At 41.1% G+C, this 27523-nt stretch overlaps 1 protein-coding gene across 2 annotated transcripts in view; it reads left to right on the top strand.

The window, feature by feature from the left end:
* Positions 1–27523, top strand: part of COL4A2 (collagen type IV alpha 2 chain) — a 146290-nt gene that overhangs the window by 84902 nt on the left and 33865 nt on the right. For both annotated transcript variants that reach the window (XM_075525896.1, XM_075525905.1), the window contains exons 5-22: positions 7762–7896; positions 7979–8023; positions 10231–10347; positions 11064–11135; positions 12665–12700; positions 12794–12856; positions 15176–15211; positions 15878–15919; positions 16446–16520; positions 17748–17792; positions 18997–19059; positions 19822–19866; positions 22242–22295; positions 22562–22628; positions 24040–24141; positions 24545–24700; positions 25770–25862; positions 26148–26314. In XM_075525896.1, the coding sequence (XP_075382011.1) occupies positions 7762–7896; positions 7979–8023; positions 10231–10347; positions 11064–11135; positions 12665–12700; positions 12794–12856; positions 15176–15211; positions 15878–15919; positions 16446–16520; positions 17748–17792; positions 18997–19059; positions 19822–19866; positions 22242–22295; positions 22562–22628; positions 24040–24141; positions 24545–24700; positions 25770–25862; positions 26148–26314 (1413 nt within the window). The remainder of the gene's footprint in view (positions 1–7761; positions 7897–7978; positions 8024–10230; positions 10348–11063; positions 11136–12664; positions 12701–12793; positions 12857–15175; positions 15212–15877; positions 15920–16445; positions 16521–17747; positions 17793–18996; positions 19060–19821; positions 19867–22241; positions 22296–22561; positions 22629–24039; positions 24142–24544; positions 24701–25769; positions 25863–26147; positions 26315–27523) is intronic.

Genomic DNA, 27523 nt, shown 5'->3' with positions numbered 1-27523 from the left:
TTGTTTGTGCAGCCATCCTTTGGCAGAGATGCTGCTTTGAACTTTCAGAGCTATCCCCTTACTGAGTCTGCAAACAAAACCACCCTTCCCCTCTGCCCACCACTTCTTTCCCACATCTTCTCCTTCTTCCTCTTCTCCTTCCCTCTACGCAATAATCTTTTGAAGACTTAGCATGGAAATCCTCATGAGATTTTGTCTAGACTTGCCCTTTCTGATGTTTGTCTTTGAGGGAGCATTGCCATGGTCCCGGTATTCTTTCTACAACAGTTCTGCAAAGCACAGAAAGCATTTCTGACATATACTCCTATGTATTTTGTGACAGGAAGAAACTTTTAACTGGTTCTTTTGAGTGCTTGACCTACATTTTACACATGTTTTATCTTCTTGGGTGACATAGCAACTTTCTGGAAGTTCACAAATTAGATCAAACCGTGGGAACAGAAAACAATACAAAATTATTTCATTTACTGACTACATACAGAAAAGGGCCGTGGCTTCTGGTAAAGAGAACCCTTTCATAGTTCTTTTTTATGAAGATTTAATGTTTATTCCTTCCTTAATTAAAAAAAAAAAACCCTCTGCAAGCTGAATCACTGCTCTGGAATTAATGTTAATGTCATTTGGTCGCTGCTGTTCTGCGAGAAAATGTCGCATGTCCAGACAATGTAGTTGAAAGAGCAGCAAATTGTTACCATGCCACTAGAGTGAACTAGCCTCATTTTTTGGTTATTTTTAACTTAAAGTGAATTTTATAAATTTTTTGTTTGCTTTTTGGTGTAAATAAAAAAGCTTTTTAACAAATGAGAAGGAAAGTTTTTTTCTGAGAAAACAAGCTGGAATGTGAAACTCAGCTAAATAACCTTCTCTGAAGTAGAGAAAGATAAATTAAAAATAGAAATAACCATTAGCTATGTACTTTTTTTTAAAGCCTGCTGACTCTTTCAGTGCTACTCCGTGTTTAAGAATTGAATATTACACAGCTTAAGGCACTTGAGAAAGGTTTGCTTCATTTGCTTATCAACATTCAAGTTAGATTACAGAAGTCCATCCCTTCCTAGAGCTGGTAACCATGCGATGGCAGAGGCTAATGCCAGCCCTACAGTAAAATGCAGATTCAGAGCATAAATTCAAGAAGATGCAGGCCTGTGACATTAAATGTAAATTTAACAATTCAACAGAGAAATAAAATAATGGGTTTTTCTCATTCCTCTTAGAAGACCAAGTCCTTCTACTAAACAAAATAAAGGGTGAACGATGAAACATGGGCATTTCTGGACACCGTGCTGCTCAGTTTCATGATGAATTTCATCCCACTTCATTTGCACTTTCCCAGCTATCTCGCTGCCAGACATTTTGCAGGAAACCTTCTGCTTTTGTTGCCTTAGACCTTGCACAAAGACATTTTGACCCTACCTGAACTCCTTATCAGATTTCCTGAAGGTTACAACATGCTCTGGAAAATGCACCTGTGGGGGCCGGGGCGGCGTGCAGCAGCAATGGCTGGTGCCATCTAGTGAGGAGCTTCTGAATGCTCACTGCGGATGGAGATTGATCATCTGGCTTTAAGAAAATAGTCATTATTACAGTCCTGAAGACACAGAAATAAAGTGGCGTGCTAATATGTTTAACAGCCAAGCCTGCACAAACTTCAGGATTTTTTTTTTTTCTCCCAGGTAATCATTCTTTCCAGTGGCTAGCATTAGCTATGTTTTCCCCTATGTATTTATATTTTCTACCATTCCACGGATTGTTTTGACCTACTTTTCCCAGGTGGAATTGCAAAAATGTTTAAATCTTGCTAAAACAAAATGCTGAGGTGGATGGAACCATTCAAACTACATTATCAATGTACAGCATAATGACGTGTGGTGTAGAAATGTACCAGTCTCTTCTGCGTCATGGTCAATGTTGTGCGTATCAGTGACTGAAGTTGTACCCAGCGAAGCTTTGAAAGCGAGGTGTTTTAAACTTGGTTTATTCCAGTACCCGCCCACAGTGTGGGTAAACACAAGTTTCATCTTAGTAGAGCTGACAGGAAAGGAAGAGTACACATGTATCCCTGCCATGGAGAGTTGTGCAAAAATAACCAGTTAAGATCCACAGGGTCTTAAACTCGTTTGGGAATTGGTTCTGTAAATAGTCAGAGGGCATTGCGTGCCGAGCTCTGTGGAGATCTGTCCGCAGTGGGCAGCTGGGGCTGCCAGAAGCGGTCGCCGACTGGAAATGATCGAGTTGAGCTATGGCCGCAGGATGCTCCGTGTGCTCTGCTTTTCTCTGCCTCTCAGCCCAACGCTGTGCAGCCCCACAGCTGAAGTATTTCTGGCACTGCATGCACTGCACGGAGCTGAAACCCCAAACCCTTCCCCTGTCTATTCCCCTCTGATACGTTCAATGCATAAACTCCTGGGTTTACACTCCAGGAGAAATGCCAGGTGATATGCCCATCCCAGTCTGACTCAGTGTGCCGCAGCAGGGTTCTTGAGGTTGTTCCCTGTAGTTTATATTTTTGGGGGTGGGGGGAGCACTAAGGTCATACATTTGTTAGTTGGGCTCAACAATTGCTTTACAATGCCTGCCTCCATGGAAGATGCCTCAGAGAATCGCAAATTCCCTACATTTACACCCCGTTCTCCACATTTTGCCAGCATTATATTTAAAAACTTTTCTGTTTCTTTCCTGTGTGCCTGCGGGGATGCCTTTTCCTGGGTTAGCACTTGTAATCAGTTCAGAAGTTGCTCATTTTTCTTATAACCGATTTTATTCCCTGCTGAGTTGCTCTCTGTTCCGCTTGCTGGTCTCCCTGTAGTGGGACTGCATCGAGGTCCTTGCTGTCACGTCCTTTCCCCATCTGTTCTTACAGGGAGCGTTCCGGGCTGAGCCCTCTTACAAAAAGTCCCAGCTCCCGCTTGTCCGTCACGGTCGGATCACACTTACCTCAGGAAGTGAACTTGTCCTTTCACCAATGACCTTTTTAAAATGTCGGGGAATTAACCTCCTTTCTTCTTGTCCACTATTAAATAAATGATGGCCTACAAGGATCATTTTCATGTGGGGAATACTGAATCATCACATTCCATATACCAGAAGCTGTTGCAAGATGGAAGTCTGTAATGAAATGTGGAGAAATGGGCTCAATGACAGTGAAGCTCTGCAGTAATTCTGATTCTGTCTCCTCTTTATTGCAAATCAACAGTTTTCTCCTTTCTTCGTATCTCCACGCTGGTAGGTGGATTTCTCAGCAATTCATAATGATGTTCTTGTATTTTATAACCTTTTGGAGCAGATACTGTCATTTATTATATCTTTATTTGTATAGCACCTCAAACAATTGGTTGCTCTCAAAATTAGCACACCCTCCTCTACCAGTTTTGTTTCCACGCTGTAAATTTAGCTGTAAATTAGAAGGAAGAAAGTATTGCAACATGACATCTCTTTCATTTGACTGATCCTAAAAGAACTGGAAATTGAAGTTCAAGCTGCAAAACGTGAACATTCAGTACAGATTTAAGTGTCTGTTCAGGATCTTCTTAAGTCCACTGGGACTTAATTGCAAAATGCAGTTATTAAATTCAGTCAGAACCCCAACAGCATTTTCTTTCATGCACGTCACTGGACGAGCGACACTGTATATACAACATTGCAAATATTTTCTGGGAAGGTTTCCTCCAGGCTTCCTAAATTTCTGACCTTTGCTCCTCTCTGTAAATAGCTTTTGCACATGGCTGGGCCAGCCACATGAATTGTGCAAGATCTCTTCCAGTCAGCTGAAGTCGCAGGAAGAGCAAAGCAGGGACTACCTATTTGGAAGTGTATCCTGACATTGAGAGCTTTGTAATTCATCTGAACAGTCAGAACATGGAAGTTTTGTATAAGAACAAAGAAAAAAACTTCTTGTTAGTCTTCAAGATATCCCGTCAGCCCACTTTCTCCTTTTCTCCTCACGTGCTCCCTCCGAGGTGCTGGCCATAGCATGCCACACACGCTTAGGTAAGCCTCTTAGCACTGGCCTGTAAATCCAGTGATGGGTGACATGGGGTAATTGTGCCATGCTCTGGATTCGGGAAGAGTTCCAGTTCACCCCAGCAAAATGGGAAGCCTTCTGCTGGAGAGCACCATGGGCCAGAGCATGTTTCGGCATTGCTTTGTCATTTAAGGAAAGGGAGCACCAGAGAAAGTACTTTGTGAGTTGTCTAAAATATGACAGATAGGGATAGCATGTTTCCCTATGCTTGCCTTTTTTTTTTTTTTGGAGCTGGAAATTTAATCCAGACACAATTTCACAGCTTTGGACAATTTTCTAGGATTTCTGACCCTCCAGGAGCACAAGCAGAGCAGTACCATGCGTGGCATGTTTCACACAGCGGAATTCGGGACTCTAATAACTGAGTCATGCTTTATTTGACTAAACTTTTCAAATTGATTGTCTTTGCTTAAATCTCCTCAATGACCTTTGCAAAAGAGAGAATATTCTTAGGTCATTTGCTAATGAAAAAGGGACATACTTGTTCAACAAAAGATCTAACATAAAGAAAGCAAAGTAAAAGCTGACAAGTCTGAGTTAACGAAGGTTAACAAAGTTAATTCTGTTAAAAAGACAAGGCACTAATTGGCTGAAGAATTACACAAACATTGTCATGATATTAAGTACTTCCCCAGCTCTGACTCTAGCCTCATGCTAAACTGGTCCCAGAAGCATCAATTCTTTTGTCTTTATTGCAAATAATGTTAAATAACTCCTATTCCTCAACAAACAAATGATCAGATAATTACCAGGAAAGCATGGGGAAGGGGCGCTGGCGTTGCCCAGCTCTCTTCCTCGTTTTTCTTGTTTACTTCTTCCTCCACACCAGATAAGAAAATGGGACTGGAAGTGGGAGAGTGGTATTTGGTGTAGGAATTAGAGAGGTAACCATGTTCCATGGAATGCCACCTTTGAAGCATTGCAGCTCTGTGTGGCCCCTGCAGAAAGCCAGGCATGGATTTGACAATTCTGAACATAACCAACATTTTATCAGAAGTTACCGGTACATGTTTTACACGCGTTCTGCCTGCAGCCTGCTGCCCACAAAAGAGGTGTAGATGGGCACTAAGGAGATGGTTTGCATATCTCGGGTAGATGTGTAGCTTTTGGAATTTATTTTACTTCTTTTGGCTTTCAGGTACTTCAAAAATGAATCGGCACTTTCAGTGTACAGAATCCATTTTTTCCTTTCTTTGTGGAAGCAACTGAAACATTTGTCTTCAGAACCTCTCAAAATTAAATTGAAACTGGACCAACTCAAATCTCTACAATTAAATTTGAATAATTTTTCTGTGTTCTTTGCAGATGAAAACATATCTCATATATTTTCATCCTTTTTAAAGGTTTCTTTCCAGATTTGGCTGTTTGGGGAAGAACAAACTAGCTTCGTGTGTACTCTCTCTTAATTCCTTTATACTTCAATTATGAGCCGTAGTAGGTAAGAAAAGTCGAGAAAAAGTGACATCAGAAAAGACTTCTTTTTCCTGATCTTGGAGCTTACACTGATGCATATTGGTTCAGATTACAATCATTATTCTAGTGCTTCTAATCAGCATCTTTCCATTTGAGTCAGGTAACTAAGAAAAGTATGTTTGCTGTGAATCTGTTTAGACAAGGATCTGCACCTGCATAGGTTAACTTTTAGAGATTCACTGATTTTTAAAAAACTGAAAACTACTGGTGTGGAGAAAGATGCATCTGTAATAGCCAGCTGTGGCTGGCATAAGAAAATGAGCAGCCGCTTGTTCAGATGCGTATGCCTCCTGCCAACACAAATCATATTATATTTTATATGTATTCATATAACCTTTGCTACTTCTCAGTTTGTTAACTTGAAAAGACGTTGGCCTCCTAGCACCTACTAATCCACATGAGCAGGCTTGGTGTAGAAGTAGGGATGCTATATAAAGTTGGGCTTGGTTGTAAGCAGAGGAGAGATTCTCTTTCACGCTGGCAGCTCAAACACTTAAATCCATGGAGTCCTTTGGCAATGCTCCTAAACCATCAGTTTTGTCAAATTAATCATAACACTATAGCAAAAGATCCATACTGTAAGAGATCCATCGTGGTGGCTTGTCCCGAGGAACTCCATGTAATTCATTCTGCGTACTGGCTCATGCCTAGTCTTCTTCCAAGAAAAAAAATTGCCCTGAGTTTTGTACTTTGTTTGGCTATGTCAGCTTCTCAGTATGGACTCATTCGATATAATACAATAAGATTTAAAATATAAAAACCTACTCCAACTGTTGTGACAACCATTTTCCATGAAAACAGTGTGGAAAATTGATTTGTTTTTAAAACCAGAAGTAAGCTGTGTTTCAGTCATAGTGTGTGTTTTCGAGTTTGCGATATCAAGACAACTGTAGCATAGATAAATGTTACTTATAGATGGATTGTTGACAATGAAGTTTTGAAAGTGTGTCACAAATGGGCCTATCCTTCAATATGAGAATAAAATAAATTTTACCTAATATCAATAAGGCATTGTTCAGTACCTTTACTACAACTTCCTGAATACAAAGAAATTAGGATATCTTCAGGTTTATTTCTTCAAGTCCCCACACTGCCCTCCTTCACTCCTCCCACCTCAGTGGCATTAAATGACGTTGAACTATTATCCTTCTTGGACAGGGATTGCATTCATCTTCTAGCTCTTTCTTTACAGGCATGGGCAAGACTGTAAGTATTTTATACTAAAACAAGGTGTTATTTTTTTTATCAGCTCGTTTGTATAAATATATATATCTGTTTGTTCATGTTTTGCTGTGATTCTTGCTTTGTGAGATACTGATGCTGTTGCAGACTGGTCTGTGAAAAATCTAATTGCGTTTTAAAAATGCTTTCATTAGAATCGGCATAATTAGAAAGTCTCGGTAAATGGTGCTTTGCGCCACTGAAGCGTATTTCTCCAGAAAAGATTGCGGCGATTTACTATTGGTGTCATTAGGGCACTGAGTACTGTAGAGCATGCAAAACATATGTGCCTTTGGTGACACTACGCCTGGAACAGCTTTCAAATGCTTTGGTTCACAGATCTCAGACATACTGTCACAACCCATTACTTAAACCACCATTGTGTCATTTCAAAATGATTTTTTCCCCTGTTGAGCCTTGTGATGTTGGCAGTCAACAGGGGATTATTTTTAAACAATGTTTGAAGTGGCCTGAAGAGCCGAACCAGTGCTGGAAGGGAGAATGACAAGGGAGCCCTGCGTGCAGCTCTTCAACCTGTGTGGATGCGTGCGCGTCTCATCATTTTCAGGCTCCACTGCTAAATAGAAATATCGTCCCCAAAGAGGCAGAAATTCCTGCCATTAAATATCAGACTCCATTTGTGAGAAATATGGCCACTAAGCAGATTTCACAGTTAAGCATATTTTACTTGCTTGGAGTGTAATTGATTATGTTGTAGGTCAGTGAGTATCACTCTTGAGAAGCCTTATTCCAAAGAAGACACTTTTTTCATGGAGTAGCCATGAATATTCAAGTAGTGAATATTGATTTGAGTGTTAATTTCCATGTATTGATTTTGTCACGCACAATGCGGTCACTGTTGCTGGAGTTCCTCTGTGTGGTGTTTCCAGATGACGTTCATCAAAGAGTCTGGCCTACTGGAACGGAAAGAGATTCTGTGTTTATTTTCTCTTCAAGAGATTGACTCCATTGCAGCAGTGATAACTAATCCAGCTTCGTGCATCACAACTGTTCCTAAATAAATACTTTTTTATTATTTTTATCAGGGCCAGCCAGGACTCCTTGGATCACAGGGGTACACTGGACCACCAGGATTGACGGGGATCCCAGGAGTGCAAGGTCCCAAAGGTCACAAAGGTGAAAGAGGATATCCAGGAATAAGTGGACCCAAAGGAGAAATGGTAACTTTTGAATATCAGATGTTTTAGCTAATGAGCAAAATACTGGGCAGAACATGGTTTTAATTGTGCTGTTTCACTCTAGGGGCAAAGAGGAGTCACTGGATTCCCCGGGGCAGATGGCATTCCTGTAAGTAGCCAGTTGCCTCATCTTCAAGAAATCACCAACTGCAAATATTGCAGGCTAGTTTAAAGCCTTTGTACTTTAATTAAAAACTTTGGGCTAAATTCTGCATCAGCCACGTACACACTTTTAAGCTAAGGGCATTTGTTGAAGTGAGTGGAACTGCAGATACACAAGAGAGCAAAATCTGTGCTCCCTCTCATTCCCTCAGATACTTAAGGTCCATTTGCTTTGTCCTATGGAGAAATCCCCTTGTAAAGGGGACAAGAAAGGACGGAAATTTCCTGTGTCCCTGGAGGTTACCCAGCTAAGTATGTTCTTTTGTAGGAAAGAGCTGTGAGATAAGCACTTCACATCTCTTAAGCTTGCAAGTGAAGGACACCAGTGGGTCATTCCTTAATTATTTCACAGTTGCAAAGCACATAGAAAGACCAATGATTTTAAGAATACATTGTTATTTGTTATTTGCATTGTTATATGTTATTTGTTATTTGTTATATGTTATTTGTTACATTGTTATTTGTTATATGCATTGTTATTTGCTTTATAGCTCATATGGCATGCTTGAGATAGTCTTAAAAAACTTACTGAGCACTAAACAGTGTCAAACTTTGAACAAATTGACCAGGTCCCTGAAACTGAAACATTCAAAGAGGAAAACCGGGTAAAGTTCACAGCACAGTATTTTCCCAGCTTACACTTCTTTACATCTTGTGTCATAAAATAACAAAGAAATCTGAGTCACTGGAATCCCTGGACAGAGTTCCCAGGCTTGGGTTTCCTTTGTAGTGCTCCCTGACACGGGGGCCCCGCTCTGCAGCCCACGCATCCACATCCACTCTGCTTTCACCCTTTTTTGTTTCCAGAAGAGCTCCCTATCGAGTTTCAGGGCTCTCTCTCTCACAGTCTTCCTCCTCTCTCTCTTTCTCACTCTTAAAGGAAAGGCAGAAGACCCTCTTTCCTATTCCTATTAACACTCCTGAAGCCAAAGATCGTGTTCATCTCACCACATCATACTGAGGTTTTTCTAAGCACTGGGAAGCGTCCTGGGAAGGAGAGTAAATTGTTCCCCTGGGAAGCTCCGTGTTGCTATAGCTGGACCGCTTCTCTTACCTGAGCAAGTTTTCTTTTTTAGCCCTGCCTTCCCGACCTCTGCACATTGCGTTGTGAGGGATAAATACCTTCAGACAGTACTTGAACCTGCATGCTCATTGTGTCCTGTCCTCAAGCTCCCTTGCCCTTCCCACTCGCTTACGTTCTCCAACCAGTTTTCTCAGGCCACGGCTTAACACTGACCATTGGAAGGCAGATAGATAGGCACATGTACGAACTGTAATGGCACAGTGCTAGGATGTGGGGCTGGAGGCCAAGAGAGGATGGTGGCAAGCCTGAATCTCTTCTGGGGTGAGGAATGCCAGTACTTGATGGAGCTAGGTAAGAACGTGGACAGATTTCTTTTTCTTGTAAGCAAGGGAGCAGAAGCAAAGAGAAAACTCTTGCTCTAGATAGAGGAGAAGGGAGAAATGTTTTATGTTAGTTTCTGGTTTTTCTGACTGAGTCCCCTGGAAGAAAGAGCTGCGCAAGGGCAGATTTGCTTCTCATCAGCCTCAGTGCAAACCAGAAGCAACAGCAATTAAGGTGAATGTAGGTACAGCAATGGAAATCCACTTTCAGACAGGACTAACTTTTCAGAGGCTCCGTGTGGAGGTTCTGCAGTGCCCCCGGCTCCCTTGCTTTGAGCCCTGCTGTTTTCTTCCATACTTACAGCCTCATCACGACACTCAACCTAGCTCCAAAAGCGTCTCTGACTTTTTTTCCGGCTTGGAAGCTGTTCAAAGCCAGTGAGGAACCTTTCTTCCCACTCTTCCAGTGTGAAGCACTGAAATGCTTAACAATCCCAGTTCTTGGTGGCTCCCTGCACATTAGCCTCATCTGGCTTAGTTCTGTGCTTAACAGAGCCTGCATTGAACATAGCTTTCCTACCCTTTCTGAAAGGTCCTTCTCTACTCATTTTTTCATGCTGTCTGGGGCATCTGGTTCAAGCTGCAGCTATATTAAAAAAAGGCACTGTCTGTTTCTGTCTTTGAAAATCATAGTTTCCCATGGATCCAAGCCTTGGGCTTAATGTGAGAACGTCTAAATACTCTGTGACTACAGGAAAAGGAAAACTAGAAACAGATGGATAGATAAACACTTTTTTTTTTCCTCAACAGGGTCATCCAGGGCAGCCAGGATCAAGGGGGAAACCGGGTCATGATGGCTGTAACGGGACAGTAGGTGACCCTGGTGATTCGGGAAGTCCCGGACTCTCTGGTTTCCCTGGTACCATTGTAAGTAGCTGGCAGTACGTGAGTACCTGAAGCTGAGGTCGTTCTGAAGTGAGTTTCATTCACGTGTGTGTTGGAAGCGAATGGGACATCTCTTAATGGAGCTCCCTTTTGGCCTAGCAGAGCATCCGTGCAGACTTACTGTGGACACACTGCACTATGCCTAGTTATTGAATTGCAGCCAGGGCTGGGAGGTCTGCCCAGAGCTATACCTGTCACGTGGGTCTTACAGAGAGATTACTTCAGGAAAACCTGTACAGCTTTATCCAACAGCGATAAAATAATATTGAACTCACAATTCCTGGTGAGAGTAACCTTTCTCTTCCCTGCCTCACGGCAGAAGTATTGGCTTTCCATGGCACGCTACATAGGATCACGCTGAGGCGAGCAGTGGGGCTCCTGGATTTACCAGGGCACGTGTCAGCCCTGGGGAGCTGCAGTTGCTGCTCTAGCTAGGAGGTGCTACCCCATAATAGCACTCCCAGATAATGGGGGGTTCTTGCCCGGGAATCAAAATTCTTTCTTTTATGTACTGTGAGGGTTTGCACTTTGTCTTTAAACCATGAATTTCCAGAGCTAGGCATAGTCTCTGCCTCTAAACAGCGGTATGTATATACTCATGAAAACCCCAACAAATATTTTTCGTTCCTCTTAGTTGTTTATGTGTTAACATATACGATATGAAAGCTTACTTCTGTTATTTTTTTGGTCACCTCCAGGGAGTCCAGGGGCCAAAGGGCCAGAAGGGGGAGCCCTATATACTGCCGCCGGACATCGCAAGCCGCTACAGGGTACGTCTCTAACTCCTGTGACTTATTCACGCTCAGTACTGTTTTACAAGCAGATGATGCAGAGTTAATTTTTCTTACACTCTGACGGACGCGTCCCAAGAGGCCCGCTTCAATTCCGTGGAGGCTTTGCAAGGCAGCTTCTGCTTTCTCTGCTTACAGCAAAGTCTATCTGATATCCAGGGAAAAAAAATCTCCACTGAGTTATTTGCAAGGAATTCCAGCCTACAGGTGGATTGCAGAGGCACTGGAGATGTAGTAGTTCAAGTATTACCCTCTTTATTCAATGACTATCTTTGTATCATGATTCCTTTACCATAGTTTTGTCCATTGAATGATTCTATTTAATATTAGCATCCTTTCTGTATAATTTGCATGCAGGAGTTTGGTTGACTTGGGATAAAATATGCTTCAATATATTATTTAGTTAGTTAGTAAACCCCAAGTATTCCTATGGGTGCTTTTACTGTATCTAATCCTTAAAACTTGTTTTGTAATCACTTGTAGCTTTTTCTCATATATATAGTCTTGTATAATTTGAAGGTGTCAGGTAAAGATAAGGGGTTACATATGCTGTTAGAGTATAAATTGTGACAGATTTATGTACAAAGCTATATCTGAGCTGTACTCAGCACAGAAGGGATCTGCTGACATGGTTTATGCATATTTTGTGCCAGCGATGAGTGCCAAAATAGGTTTCTCTGTTGACATATTTCTAAGTTGCCTGCATTTTTTAATGGAATCTTCTTTTCCTTTCAGAAACTTTTCAAATCTGCACTTGTTAGTAATTACGCATGATTAAGGAATGATTAAGTAACGATTAAGAATTGCTCAAGTATATTGTGGCCAAGGATGGATACTGGCACCTGTATTCATTTCAGAAAGTACTTGGTTCCACAAATTATTCTGTTAACTAAACTCAAATTAACTAGATAGTTAGGATGCTATTCAAAATGATTAAAGGTGTCTGGACTGAATACTGCATTATTTATGGGTATTGGAAGGTCTTTGCACTAGAACATTTTTGGATCCAATTTCCAAAAACATTTCAACATGTACTGCAGTTAAAATATGTGGTCACTGAAAACAGTATGTTCCAAATGCTTTTAGTGACTCAGAAGAGAATGAAAATGATTCAGTAATTCCCATGCAACTCATGAAAAATGAGCTTGTACTTTTCAGCTAAGGTTATAGCCCTAATTAAGCCACTGGTTAGATGAGATTTTTCAAAAAATAATTAAACGTGGTCTGTTTTCCATTTCAGCCTTTTAGTTTGGATCCTTCCCTAGCCAACTTTGTACCCTCCTACTGTACTGCATGCAACTATATTATATATAGAAAGTACAAAATCTGTGTGGCCCACATTCAGTTATCTCAACACCTCTATTGAATGCATCCGTATCTCAGGGTTTGTATAGCATTGTATGCCATGATTAGTTTTTGGAATGAGAAAAAAATTAATGAGTGAGAAAAAGATTTTATTCAATTTTCTGTAGTATTTATTGCATTTTTTACTTCTTTGTTTTTTTTAGGGGGAACCTGGGGATCCAGGGTTCAATGGTTTTCAAGTAAGTAGTATTACAACGAATGTGATAAAGTGTCAATAGTAGCTGATACCAGAACAACATTAATTGATGGTTGGGGTTTTTTTTTATTTAAAGGGACCTCCAGGTGTGCTGGGTATTCAAGGACCTGTTGGTCCAAGAGGAGAACGAGGAAGGCCAGTAAGTATGTTTAAAATATGTTCTGTAGGAAATTAACCTAACAGAAGAATCATCTCAGCAAGTTCCATGATGTTGGATTGTAACCTAGCAAATGGATAGAAAAAACAGGTTAGAAATAGCAAGTAGGTGTCCTTGGATGCAAAACCTTTTAAAAAGCACTGGAAGACCCTGATTCTACAAGGATGAATATTGCAAAAAGAGGTATACTTTCTTTCACCCTGTATTGCCGGAGGCTTTTGATTTATACTGTATTTCTTTAACGTCCTTTCAAGAGTCTCATTTGTGAAGGTTATTGAATGCAGTCCCGTCTACATCCCCCTACACTGAGTTATCAAAGATATCAGGTCCTAATTTTCTGCTCATAAAGGATATGTATGTTAGCTCTCCACACTTCCCACAGGAGATTGAATAGATAACATTCTTCATTAGTATTTAGAATACAATTTTATTTTTAAACTATTTTTCAGTCATTTTTTCCAAAATCAACATTTACAGCATTGACATTGATAACTGTTGCTGAATAGTTCTTTGGGAAGATTGTGTTCTCTCCAGATACCATTTTCTACATTTCTTATTACCATTGTTAATGGTTTTGTGGGTGAGAAGCAAATGTTCAAATTCAATATATTTCATTTTCTTTAAGCTTGCTTTATTTTCCTGTAAGACAACTTTATAGCATTTGCTTTTTTGTTTGTTTTTTTTTGTTTTGACAAAATTCACTTCAGACCTGGTCTGCATCACTGATTTGGGGAAGAAAAAAAAATAATAATTCAGTGCTTCTTACACACAGCCTCCACAGCTGTTTGCAGGGACACTCTCCCTCCCCTCTCCACCCCCCAAAAAAATAAATCTAGGACTAAATCCACAGCACACTAAGCCTTTCCAAAGTTAATTTTCTGCAGTGCCTGTTTTATCATCTGGAGTAAGCTGCACCATGTCTTTCTCCTCTGGTCCTCCTGAAGGGAAGTCTCCTCAGTCCTTTACTTACTCTTTCTCTAGAGTGAACCCACAAAGTTCATGAGGCTCACACAGGAGCCCAGCCTGCAATGACTCATCTTCCCAGTGCACTGTCTTGGATGTTAGGAGTGCTATGAACCATACATTTTCTGAGCCTCATGACTACGTCCCTCTGGCTGCCATCTTGGCAACATCTCTTTTGAACACGCTTCCAGAGTAGATGGATCCCCACCATTGCCAGCGTTTAACAAAATATATCCAACTATATTTACCATTTGTAAAGCAGTGGCTCATCTGTGAGAGGGACCTGGGAGCATTTCCCAGGTCTGAGTTTGCATCATTTCTCTTCTCTAAGTCCTAGATCCCACATGAAGGCAAGTGTGGCTCCCCTAAGTCCCTGCAGGACCCCCAGGCAGCGGGATGCCCTGCACAGTGCATCCACCCAGCAGATTAGGCAACGGCCACAGACTACTTAACTAACCAAAACTGATTCAAAAGTAATTTTTTCAGAAGAAGTCAATTGTTTATGCACACAAAGATACATAACAAGGCAGAGATGCATAGCAAGTTCAGGTCCCACCTGAACGTTGTTATCTTTTCCTTGCAAGCTGGGCTTGATTTTGCATAACCCAGTTACATCCCCTTCGGGGCTCAGTAGGTGTATGTTTCGATTTGCAGCTCACTCTCTTTTCTATGCCTCGTATTCACCCTCTTCCTCTCTGAACAGCTCATGCTTCGTATTCACCCCACTTTTCCCGCATTTGAAGGGGTTTTTAATGTGTAGAGCCCTTTGGAGCCTGTTAACTACCATACCTGACTGAAGCAAGGCAGGTTGTCTCTCCAGCTAATGGCTTTCCTACCGCTCTTCTTGTAAGACTCTAGCAGAGTTTTTTCTTGTTATAGTTTCATTTCCCACCATCTTCCTTTGATTTCATTCTGTACAATACCAAATAGGTAATCTGAGTTGCATATGATAGTTCAACTCCCTTTACAGATGGATACAGTACTACGACACAGTCCAGTGAAGCACTTAAAGACGTGCTTAACTTTAGGTATGAGCTTAAAATGTTACTAAGTCAGGATCCAAAAGCAGAAGGTCTTATTACTTGAAATAAAAATGGGATTTCATTAGGTCTAAGCTGGGAGACTGTTATTCTGTTAGGAAAGATTACAATGTGACTTAGGACGGTATTCTTCACAACAGTAAACACAGCTAATATAGTAAGGATAGCACGTAGAATGCTGAGGAATACACTGCCTTCTAAGTATATACTTATATTTCAGACATAAAGTAGCTGACCTCCTGCGTGCATTGATTAGAAAGCAACAAGTAACTTACTCTCCCCTATTGTATTTCCCCAGGGACCACCAGGGCCCCCAGGACCACCAGGACCACAAGTAAGTCTTTGTGTCAGTTGTTTATGTTGATTTTGTGTCACTGAGGTTTATCCAAGACCCGCTAGAAGGCAGTAAAATAAAGAACCACAGGCTGCACCAAAGGCTGTGTAGCACAAGACCTTCTGTGTTGGCTGCATACCACGAGAAGTTAATCTTACACTGGGATCGCCTACCCTGAAAAGATTAAACCAGTTCTAGAGCCAGATTTAATTTGCTACTGTAGTCACAGTAGCTTCCCATGAATGGAGAATCCTTGCTGTCTTTACAATATTCAATTATATCTCTGCGGAAAAAATATATGAGTTCATTGTTCCAGCCCACTTAGGTATTTTTATTTAACATTCAGTGCTATTAAAAAACTTGCAAAAGAAATGCTTGATCTTTTCACGACATTACTCAGTGAATGACTCAAAGTCTATTGTAAGAAGCACTGGTAGCATGAGATTTTAATTAGAGTTGTCTTTCTGAATGTTTAGGTCTATAAAAATACTTTTAAATCTATAAAAATACTTTGAGGTAAACCTAGACTATTATTTGATTGCAGTTCTTCAGTGGTGTCCTACAGACTTGTAAGCCTGAAAAGGCCTTTAAGCATGTTTAAATTTGAATTTTACATTAGAAAACTGAGTCATACACTTAGTGAATCTTGACCTATTGCTTTTGCAGGGCAACAGGGGCCTTGGCTTCTATGGAGAAAAAGGTGAACAGGTAAAGGAAAACTAATGAATTAATATCACTAATAAAGGACAGGTTGATGTTATTTGCTATTTATAAGGGCACCTGTTTTAAATAGTCTCTTAATTTGCAATTGTATTACGTAATTATAAGAGAAAAACAAACAAGTACAGCTTTGAAAGTAATGATAATCTCCATAAGGAATGTCATAGCTGAACTAACTTCTACATATCTAGGTCTAACTGTACCCTCATTTACACCAACACAAATCAGAGGTAACACTTCTGAAATTTATAGAGCCAGACCACTTTATATAAAGCGATAATCTTTACCATCATTCTGGAAACATACAGGGCAAGAGCGAGTATTGCTATATGTTAATCCCAGCACAAAATAAATTTGTCTTGCCATCAATGTATTCAGAGGTTCAGAACCATACTCGTAGCAGGGGCAAATCTGCGTTGCTCTGTTTGTTGCAGTTCCTTAGATCCTGTGCTGATCAACAGCTTGACAAGATATTATAACTATTAGTAAATGTACCCTTATGTTTTTCCTGCAGGGCCCCCCAGGTCCTCCAGGTCCACCTGGGCTTCCTACAAGAGAACTGATGGGTGTCCCCTCTGACAAACACAAGGTAACTACAGGGTATTTTGCCAAAACGCACAAGGAACTGAGAGCTCTGCAGTACCAAAACTAAAATATTGTACAAATGTGCTTTTATCTGTAGTACTTAGAAGACTTTAGTATATCAAAAGAGAAATCTGCTACTTTCCCATAGCTTGGATCGTGAAGTATTTATTGAAACTATGGTGGCTAAAGTCATTCAGAAAGCACTTCTCACAGACTAGAGGTGCCTTAGGCAAACTTGTTTGTTTTGTGTAAGTATGCAACTACTGGCCACTACTCACATCTTCTTATTTTACAAGCAGAAATACCTGCTGAGAAATAATTCAATATGTTATTTTACATCACAGTGAGTGAAATTTTCTTCCTGTAAAAGAAGCATATCTTTAGGGAAGCTATCTGAATTGTTGTGTTTGTTTATATAACTTATCTATATAGTGCGGATATTTGTGTACTTACAGTTAAGGCTTGTTCATACATACTGGAGAAATACTCAACAGCAAGATGCAGTTTATTCTCATCTATTGCTTCTTGCTGGGAGCAGAAGTACTCATACCCTGTATGCGTATATTCTGTATCAGACACCAACCTCCAGACCCCCATAGTTTTTCATCCCAAATTTGAAGTTAGAAAGTTCACATGGCTCATGCAATTTCTGCAGTAAGATAAGTAAATTGGTATGTTACTGAAAGATCTAAAAATGCCTTTGACAGTCTGCAGTCTGCATTAAGTAATGGACATGTTGCGATTTCCGTGACTAAGCAGAGGTGTCTGCATATGAGCTACTTATCTAGAGACCCTTTATATTCAATGGAGATATCATCAATATAGTGAGTAGACTTTAGGCTATGATTTGTCTCATCCTAACAGGAACTCTTACTTTTGATCAGACAATTCAGAGATAATCAGTAGGTAAAAATGGGAGAATGTGCATTTATTTATAAGCATTACTCAGGCACTCACCACCCAGACATCTCATGAACAAGCCTGGAAACAACCTGAGGTGTTCACATTCCTAGAAGCCTTTTCAGAAAAATTATCAAATATTTTTTAAGAAAGCAACTTCAAAAACTTCTTATGGAAACATGCATTTCATATGACAAGTGCATGAATAAAGAACAGCACAAGAGTGGTGTTTTTTGTCTTTATCAACATTTGTCACTTTGTGTTGTAGAAAAGTTATTGAAATGTAAATGGGAATGCCTAACATATCTGAATACTTTTTCTTTATTGTTAGGGTGAAAGAGGAGAACCTGGACAAAAAGGGGAAGCTGGAATTGCAGTAAGTCAAGTGGAGGAGAACAAAGACAAATAATAATATTGGAGTTAATACTGGTGCATTCATCATTGAAATGATGCAATAGAGATATGGAGAAACATAAGCAGAGACACCAGTTCTGATGCTTTAGAAAAACTGAACAACATGACATGTAATAACTCCACAGTGCAATCAGTCGTTCTCTTAGTTGTTTACCAAAATAAGATTTTGCCTTACACATTTTTTAATTTTAGCTTTAACTATTAGTAAATCTCTTTACTGCTGCTGATCTGCTGATCTATGTTTAAAAATTCCACTAAGATTCATCAAGTAAGCATATATGGAGATTTTCTCAATCCTTTTCAGTCTACTCTCCAGCACATGCAGACTTTTGGTCTCATTGGTCATTAAGTCTGTTGAGTAGGTGGACAGTAATCCCATGTGTTGCTGTATCATTTAGAGCTGTCAACCAGGCTTGACTGAATGTGGTTTAGTTAACTCACAGGCAACCTCTAGACTGTCTAAATAGCTTTGCCATTGGGTGGTTCCTTTTTACTTCCCAGAGTGGTTTAAAATACAGTCTTTACCAATTAGGGATGCCTCACTGAGCATTTTGCAGAGCTTTATTTTCTCAGATGGTCTGGTCAGCTGCTCCACAAGGTGATGGGAGAAGGTCGCAGTGTGAGCCCTGATGCCCTCCGAGTGCAGTTGCTAGCCAGTTCTTCAGCTGTCGGTCAGATTTTACACATGTAGGGTTTTGTTGCCTACATGAGGAAAGCCGTAGATTCTATGCTGATGTAGCAAAAGGGGATATGTGTTTCTCCCTTTTTTTTTTTTTGTTGATAGTAGGATGGATAGCAGCATGCCTGTGTTTGCCAAATAGCTCTCTGAAGCTACAGTTTGGGCATAAGCTGAGTTGCTTAATTGGTTGTATAGCTGAACAATTGCTTTGGCTCTTCTTCAGATTGCAGCCTCAGAAGAAATAAAGAAGGAGGAGATGATAGGAGGGAAACCCTGTCCTCTCCCTAATGGCCTGCTCTTGCTATTGTAATGAAGCAAGCATGTTACACTTAATTTTAAGGACAACAGTTCTTTCACATGCAGCTATTATTAGATACTCCATGTGTTACAATGATGTTTTCTTCCTGTTCAGCTTCTATAAAACAGTGTTAGAATTTTTTTGCACATAATGAAGAAATATGTTGAACTGACTTGTAATGTTTCCTAGGGTGTACTTCTCTATGCTCCTGAAAAAGGTGAAGAAGGGGTAATGGGCTTCCCAGGACAAAGGGTGAGTCACTCATTAAAGGTAAAATTCACCCAGCTGAATGTGCAAATCAAAGCTGAGAGTTTGCCATCAGGAACAAAACACGGATTAACAAACTATAGAAATGATAGTTCTTCAGCCCACCAGGTTATGGCCAGCTCTGAACTGCCTGATATAGGAAAGCAAAAAGGCCATTTTGAAATGGTAGTGGGAGGAAGGCCCCACGGGACTCACAGGTATGCCTATACCATCGTTGGGAAGCCTTGTGCATCTGTTACCTAAAGCTGTGCTCACTAACCACAGCTACTGTCCTGGTCCTCAGCACAGACTGTATTTCACTGTTCCCATCTTAGCTCTAATCAGACCATGTTTAACAAACATGAGTTTGGCTCTGGTTACTTGTGACCCCAGAAAAAAAGCTAATTTAAATACTACTACCTTGTAGCATCTGTGGATGCTTTTTTGGGGGCAGTGTTTCTAAAGTGCTTAAAGAGAGTGAGAACAGTACTCAGCACACATTTTAAAAAAATCTCAGCTATCTTTAAAATCTTCATGTTCAATTTACAATGTATTCATTAAGAGATAAAAGTCAAATACCAGATTAGATTTCAGACCTGTTCTGTTTGCAACATACATGAATCTCATTGAAAAAGTGTCTGAACTCTAATTGTTAGTGTTAGAGTTTCAAGCTGTCAGATTTATTTTATCTAAGAAATAATAATGGTTCTTAACCATTCGGATGTTAGGATGTCACTTCAATTTGCTAATGTTATTGTGCCTTTGTAGGGACTGCCTGGCATCAATGGTTTTCCAGGACTCAGTGGAGAAAGAGTGAGTATTTCATACAAGACTGTTGTTTCTAACATATATGTAGACAATCTGTCTGAAAAGAAAACTGTAGAGGACAAATTCTGCCTGTAATTACACCAGCTGTAGTCTAACAAATACCATCTGGATTCATCCATCATTGTAATTTTGGGTCAGTTATTTTTCTCATCAGTGAGGGAAAAAATTAGCCCTATAATTAAAGTCTGTTTTGCTTAAAACATGAGCATGTTTTAAGAGCACCATGGGGAGGTGTCATTTTCATTGTTCCCATTACTGCGACCATGATTTCTGTAATTTTCTTCCTACATACAGAAACTTACTTTTTTGAATAGCTTTCTGCAGATGTGGTTAAGATGTATGGTTATCTTGAATATCACAAAAGCAGAAGAAGAGAAGGAAACTGATAAATATACCAGTTAAATCTCTGTCCCCATGGAAACACACCCAAATATTTAAAATAGCATTCTGTCAGACAGAGAAGAGCTCATACTTTCTGTTTGGTCTCAGAAAAAGGCTTCTTCAGTCAGCATTAGAAATCACTTCCATGAGGTATTCAAATAGCTGTGGGATGCATGACTTTTCCATGCTGCTCCATCCTTAGTTGTTTAAGGATTTGTCCTGCCACTAGCACATAACAATAATAACATGAAACACATGGGACATGAAAGTACATGAAATATGAAAAATAACATTTGCACAGCTATTCGGTCCCATGACAAAACCTGGTGGTGTGGAAGGGAATATGCTATCAGTAATACGTATGTGGGGACGCTGATGCAAAACCCATTGAAGCCCACTGGTTGACCTTAACATAGGTCCATGCGCCAGGCAGAAATGGTCAGTGGCTTCCCCTTATTGGGGGTGAATCTTGGCAACAATTTTAGCGGAAGGTACATTGGTTTGGATGGAGTATCATTGTATAAGGTGTGTATGAGAGGGGACAGCCTACTCGATGTGCTGTTCACAACAACCTCCTTTCTGTTGATTTTTGAGTGATTTGATTCTTAAGAAAGAAAGAAGGATGGTTAAGTCCTGCCTGCACACAGATGAAGTCGCAATTAATTAGGAAGCTGCTATTTCACTTTTAGACCACCAGCTCCACCTAGTGTAAAGAGATTTTACACCTGATACTCAAGAGGCTGCTCTGATGGTGTGATGTACAGTTGCCATTACAGAAAGGTCTCTGAAGCGTGCGGTCCAGTTTGTGGCATCTTGCTGAGAGCTGTGGTATTTGCAGTGCTTCAAAACTGCATAAGTGACTTACAGAGCTGGTTATTAACATTCGAGTTCTGTGTAGGAGTTGTTCCCACTGTGAAACTCTGGAGGTGCTGAATTGTTAAAAAGCTGGCTAATAATCTAACTAGTGTGAATTATACAAATCTACTGGTTTCAGTGAAACTGTGTTAATTGATATTGGTTGATGATCTGGCCACTGTTTTCTACTAAAAGCTCACCTTTCTAACACTAGTCTTTTTCCAGAGTACATATGAACATTTTCTATAGAGAACAAAAGTTGTCAAGGAGCTGAGTAAAGCACACAGAAGGGATCATCTCTTCTGTATCAGCATCACTGAAATCTGCACTTTGCTCTGTGCACCCGCAGCAGCTGAAATACGCTCTCATGTGATAGGATGTACCGTGTTTTACCACACGTGTTTTAATCCACGTGCTTTGGATTTCAAACCTTTTAAAAGAATGAAGTGGGCAGGATCTTAAATATTATAACATTTGCTGAGGTAGGGATAGAAAATTTTCTCTGGGATATGGCATGCCTGGGAGTGGGAGAGGTGGATGAAGGCACCTTCAGGGCTGGTCCTGAGCTCTTCTCATTCAGCCAGGGAACCCCTCTTTGGCCAAACAGGCTCCAGCTGCCTGGAAAACAGCAAAAAGGACTTGTGCACTTCAGTGCTATTTCGCTGCTCGCTGTTTGCATTCCAGTGAAAATATGGCCACTCGTAATGATTCGGGCTCGTTCAGTCTTCTTGCAGAAGTTTGGTGTGTTCTGGCTGCCTGGCTCACGTGTCTCAGGGTCAGCTGGCACACAGGGGGGGTCCCCTTTCTCCTCCCCTGTCCCGCAGCTTCCATGGGACGGTGTGGGTGTAGGTGCTCCTTCCATCTGCACCACTGCCAGGGGCGACAGAGCCTGTGCCACAGCAGGTCCCTCTGGCCTTTGACAGGAGTTAGGCTTGGTCCAAGAGATGGAACATCAAAACACTTAATGGTATTACCCAAATTACTACACCCCAGGGAGACAAACTCTGCTCAGCTCTGTTGCATAGTTTTCACACTAACATGGGACAAAGCTGGCTGCTACAGACCAAATAGTTTTATTCTCTCTCTGATAAAGGAAAAGTCAATCATTTTTATGTGTATTACAGGGTTTTCCAGGATTTGATGGTCCACCAGGTGGCTATGGTCCTAGGGGAAGCAAGGTACTGCTTTACTTTCATTTGCCAGAAGCAATAAACCAGATGTCATTTTGCTTTCTTTTCTTTTCTGTCATGTAATAACAACTGTGTTTGTTGTCATTGTAGAACTGGTTATATGGTTTGTTAACTTGAGATCTCAGATTTCTAAAAAGTCACGTCAGTGCTTTTGAAAGTTTGTTTCTTTGTGTTTCATGGGCATACCTTTCCATTTTAAAAGAAATTCTCTAGAATAATGTGCTTAGATGTGATACTTCAACTTCTGTTAACAGGGGGAGCCAGGCGAGATCGGTCCTCCAGGACCAGTCTCCTATTTTCCTTCCCGCTTCCCAAGGAAAGGTACGTCTTCTTTGCTTAGATGATAGTTTATCTTAGCTGCGTTTTACTACCTTCTACATAGACCAAAAGCATGAAATTCTGACAATTCAACTCCTTAAAAAACTGTGGTTTGCTAAACTGTTCCAGAAGGTACAATTGCCTTCCGAGAGAGTGCCCTAATCACCTTTTCGCAGGCAGGTGGCTTCTTTGTCTCTCCTGCGGAAGCTGGATTGCTGTACAAAAGGCATCCATGCATTCCTGCGTCCGCAGAGGAGAAACAAGCAAAAAAGCGTGTGACTTTGTTGTCCATTGAAAGGAAGAATGGGAGAGTCTCTCTTCTGCGTCCTGTTTTGGAGACCCTGGATAAAGTGCAGCAATGGCAGCACAGCAGAGGCCATTCTTATAATCTAATATTTAGAAAGAAAAAAAAAAAAACACAACTTAAAAAAGCCTTGAGGAATAGAAGAGGATTTTTTTTTCCTTTTTTAAATTGACAAATATCCTTTGTGATCTTTTCACTAGGCTTGTAGCACCCACTGTCAGCTGTCCTGCAGAGCTGGGGTGGCTCTGGCTAGCCAGGCTAGAAACACATAGAAGGTGGTATCAGTTTGCCAAGGCCAGAACTATTCCAGGGAAGGTGCCAGCAAACAGCAAGGATGATCACATGCCATTGCCCCAGCCTGTGTCCTCACACCGTTGAGTTTACTAGTCTTGTTGAAAGCCAGAGAGTCTAACAATGAATGGTTCCCTTCCTCCCAGAGAACGGGGGCAAGAGGCCCAAAATATTGTTCAAATCCCCCCCAGTTCCCTGCCAGGCTTTTAGGAGCAGGAGAGACGGTGTAGAGAGAGGAGGAAGCAGGCAGGGGGCTGGACACACCATATGTCCTCTAGTATCATTGACCTTTGACAAGAGCACAATACTTTCTATAGGAAATAGCTGGGCCCAGGCAGATGCTTTGGGTACTGGGGAGCAGAGGAAAGCTCACATATCATACATCTGTTATAATGGCAACTTCTTGTAAGAAAAGGAGGGGCTCTCCTCAGAGAGCTGGTCTTCTGTGCTTCCCAGGAGCAATGTAGCTCTGGCAGCATATTAGTAAGAGCTGAGAGGTATTCTCCTTCTTCCTGGGCCTGGTGGCTCCACACCATTCCTGTCACAGTCCATGCTCAGCTCCCGGGTATTTGGGCTTTACAGAAATCTCTCAGATATATTTCTTTATTCAGACTGAGGCAGCATGAGGGAGCAGGTTTTTGCATTCCTAAAGCTACCTTTAAGAAACGATCATAAATTCTAATATTCTGAAGCCCTTGAAGTTCCTAATTTTTACTCTTTAAGAACTGAGCAATCTGCAGTGTATCACAAGTCAGCATTTGTGGGTGACAAACAGCATGACACTAACATGTGTTTTGTGGAACCGGGGATGTCTTTCAGGTGCAAGAGGTGATCCAGGCTTTCCAGGTGCTTCTGGACTACAGGGAGACCCAGGAGAGGAGGGAGATCGTGGGCTGCCTGGTCTTCCTGGGTTCTCTGATGGTAATAGCCCAGCAACACATGTTCCAACAGCTTACCTTTATAGCGAGTTTTAACTGATAAGGGGCGGGAAGGAATACATGTGCGGTCCGTGGAATATGCAGTACAGAGTGGTAGATAACTAACTGTGGGGGCAAAAACTGAGAGGAGCATTTTCCTTCAATGGGGCCTCAGTGGGGCTCTGGCAAAACAACTGAAGCAGAGGTGATGACAGAGCCTTGCTTCAGTAATTGCTATTGATTTGCTTAAGTGAAAAGTGCAGTTACCATTTTTGCTCTATGGTAAATATCCGTTTTTCCTTGCATGCTAGGTGCAGTTGCCTGAACTTTCCCTTCTGCTACATTACAGCTCTTTGAGCAGCGCTGTTAAGAAATTGTTCTGAACTTCTTCCCTGGTTTTGTTTCAGCGGATGGAGATAAGCCAGGCTTACCTGGAGAAATGGGACCAAAAGGCGAAAAAGGTGAATTCGGATCTCCCGCTTATCAGGCGGGCCCGCCTGGGCTTCCGGGTAAGCAAGGCACACCAGGACTCCGTGGTCCACCTGGTCCCGTTGGATCCCCCGGTAAGTGCATGAAGAGAGGTGATGAGAACTCACAGGAACATCTTTGCTTATTTTAAAGATAGCTGTTGGCAAGGCAAAGTGAGAAAGTAGATTGAGGGAATGAAATGAAATGAAATGAAATGAAATGAAATGAAATGAAATGAAATGAAATGAAATGGGTGGCAGGGAGGACACACAGGGGAGAAGTGTTACATGCTTATCAATGAAGGAAAGGTTTGCATGGTTTGTAGACATTCCTGGCAACATTTGAAAGAAAAGAAAGTCTGTTTTGGGCTGGGGGAGGGATTGGAGTGTCAAGGAGTGTCTGAGAGAGCTGGATTTCTTCCTTAGCCCGCAGAAGAGAAAGCAAAGGGGAAACTTGCTACTGTCTTCCCCTACCTCTCAGGAGGTCATAGGGAAAATGGAACCAGATGCTTCACTAAGGAGCAGAGCAACAGGGCAAGGAGCAATGGTCACGAGCTGCAACAAGGGAAGTTCTGCTTAGATAGTAGGAAAACCTTTTTCACCATGAGTGTGGTCAGACACTGGAACAGGTTGCCCAGAGAGGTTGTAGACTCTCCATCTTTGGAGATATTCAATACTCAGCTGGACAAGGCCCTGAGCAACTTGCTGTAACTTTGAGCTTGGCTCTGCTTTGAGCAGAGGGTTGGACCAGGTGGCCTCCAGAGGCCACTTCTGACCGGGATTGCGCTGTGCCTCTGTGAAAAGCACCACACTGCAGTGCAAGAGCAGGAGAAAAGGATGTGCAGGAGGTGATGTAGAGCAGGCGGTTTGTGGTACTGCAAAGTAGGTTGTGCTGAGAGAGAGGAGCAAAGGAATTCAGGGTGAGAGAGAGCAAAGAATGGCAAGGATCATCTGCCACAGCAAATGGAAGTTACTGAGAACGGGTGTGGGAAGCTGTGAGAAGAGGGAGAGAGGAAGAGAGCAGGGGATAGATAACAGGCTGGGTTAGACAGTAGGGGAAACAGAAAAGGGCAGATGCAGTGCAGCTCAAAGGAATAGGGAGGAAAGAGAAGAAAAGTATATCTACAGTAGATTAATTGATATTTTTATTTAATTAAACTTCTAGGTTCTCTCTTTGGATTAAAAGGACAGGAGGGGACACCAGGTAGATTTGGCATGCAAGGTTTCCCCGGGCCAAGAGGACAAAAAGGACCTAAAGGTAGGTTATAACAGATAACTCGATAGATGATCTGCTGTTATGCATTGTGTAAAGCTCCCACTGTATTCAGTCAGAGTTTATCGAACTATGACATGCTTGGGGACTGATGAATTTGATCTGGGGCTAACACAACAAGGAAACATTGTGTGAGTTTCTTGTAAGAAAGTACTCAAGTCTTTGAGAAACTACTCAAGTATTCTCAAGTCTATATATAAAATGGATACAGCTGAAGGTCTATTTGTTGTGACAGAGCATTCTTTCTTCTCTTTCCGATCCTTTCCTTAGGCGAAGAAGGGGACTGCAGTAAATGCCTTGTGGGTGATGAAATCAGAAGGGGCTCTACTGGCCCCCCTGGCCCTCCTGGCTTTCCAGGAACCCCGGGCCAGCCTGGGAGGAAAGGAGAGCCTGGTGATCAAGGACCACATGGTATTCCTGGCTTCCCTGGAGCAAAAGTGAGATACTTGTTCCTTTATTGCATAGTTGTATAAGCCTACTAGAAAAAAAGCTCAAGGTATTCTCCATGGAAAAATGATGAAAAGTACGATTTCTTTCTTTCTCTGCACTTCAATAGCTTTCAGATTGCTTATCTACAAAATACTGAAAGCCAAAAATTGCTAGGATGGAGGTGAAAATAGGATGCTTTTGGAAGAGTGAAAGATTTCCACATAATCCAAAGTCCACTTTCCATTTAAACAAAGCCTTTTCAGCAGAACCCTTTCAAGCAGCTGTAGTACTGAGTATGATCTGACCATCTAGAAGGGTAACAAGGCCAGTAGTAACATAAGGTTGTTGCTAATAAGATGCATATGTCAAACTGATGAAATGTAAGGTTCTTGTTTACAATACATTAAGTCTTCCTAAAAACCACCATTCAATAACCCCGAGAAAAGGGCTTTGCTTATGATTGCTTGCTTGTTATTTACACTTAAAGGTGCTGTACTATGTGGTATGCCAACTGCATCATGGTTCCTCACAGTCAGAACTGACTTCAGGAAGTCACATCTCTGAAGATTTTAGAATAACATTTTTGTAAAGCTGACCCAAAACTGATTTTGTTTATGCAAAGATGTCAGAGCAAACATGATGTTTTCAGTTAGTGCTTTAGGATCTTCTGAACATCAAAAAACCAAACTCACTCACAACTAGCTTAAGTTTGGAAGTTTTTAGAATTGAAATAAAATAAACTTTTACTTCATTGTGGCTGTCAAAAAAAGCAGAAAAAATACATTTTTTTGCTGAAAATTCAAAATACTTTTATGAAAAGTTCTACTTTCTAGAAGTCATGAAAAAATTGATGGAAGTATTTTCAGAAAGTTCAGTCTTGAAACTTTGGTTAAAATTTTGCAAGTTCTGCAAGGTTTTTTGCCTTTGAAATGAAGAATTTTGATATCTTCATCCCAGAATTTATGTTACTGTAGAACAGACAGTAGTATAGAGATATACAGACATAGCATAGCATAGCAAAATATCACTCAGCAGCAAAGCCCTGACTTTATCTCAGCTTTTGGTCTGCAATAAATTCAAAGTAAAACAATTTAGCTTAAATATTCTTGGTCCATATTCTTAGACAGAAGTGACTCCATAATTCTTTGAGCACGTTCAACAAGTTACATATACAGGCAATAAATACACTTAATCTAGATCACATCTATATCAATTTA

This window comes from Mycteria americana, chromosome 1, assembly GCF_035582795.1.
Source record: "Mycteria americana isolate JAX WOST 10 ecotype Jacksonville Zoo and Gardens chromosome 1, USCA_MyAme_1.0, whole genome shotgun sequence".
In the NCBI taxonomy this organism is placed as follows: Eukaryota; Metazoa; Chordata; class Aves; order Ciconiiformes; family Ciconiidae; genus Mycteria; species Mycteria americana.
Note: the sequence above shows the minus strand (reverse complement) of the source record. Positions and strands in the feature narration are given on the sequence as shown.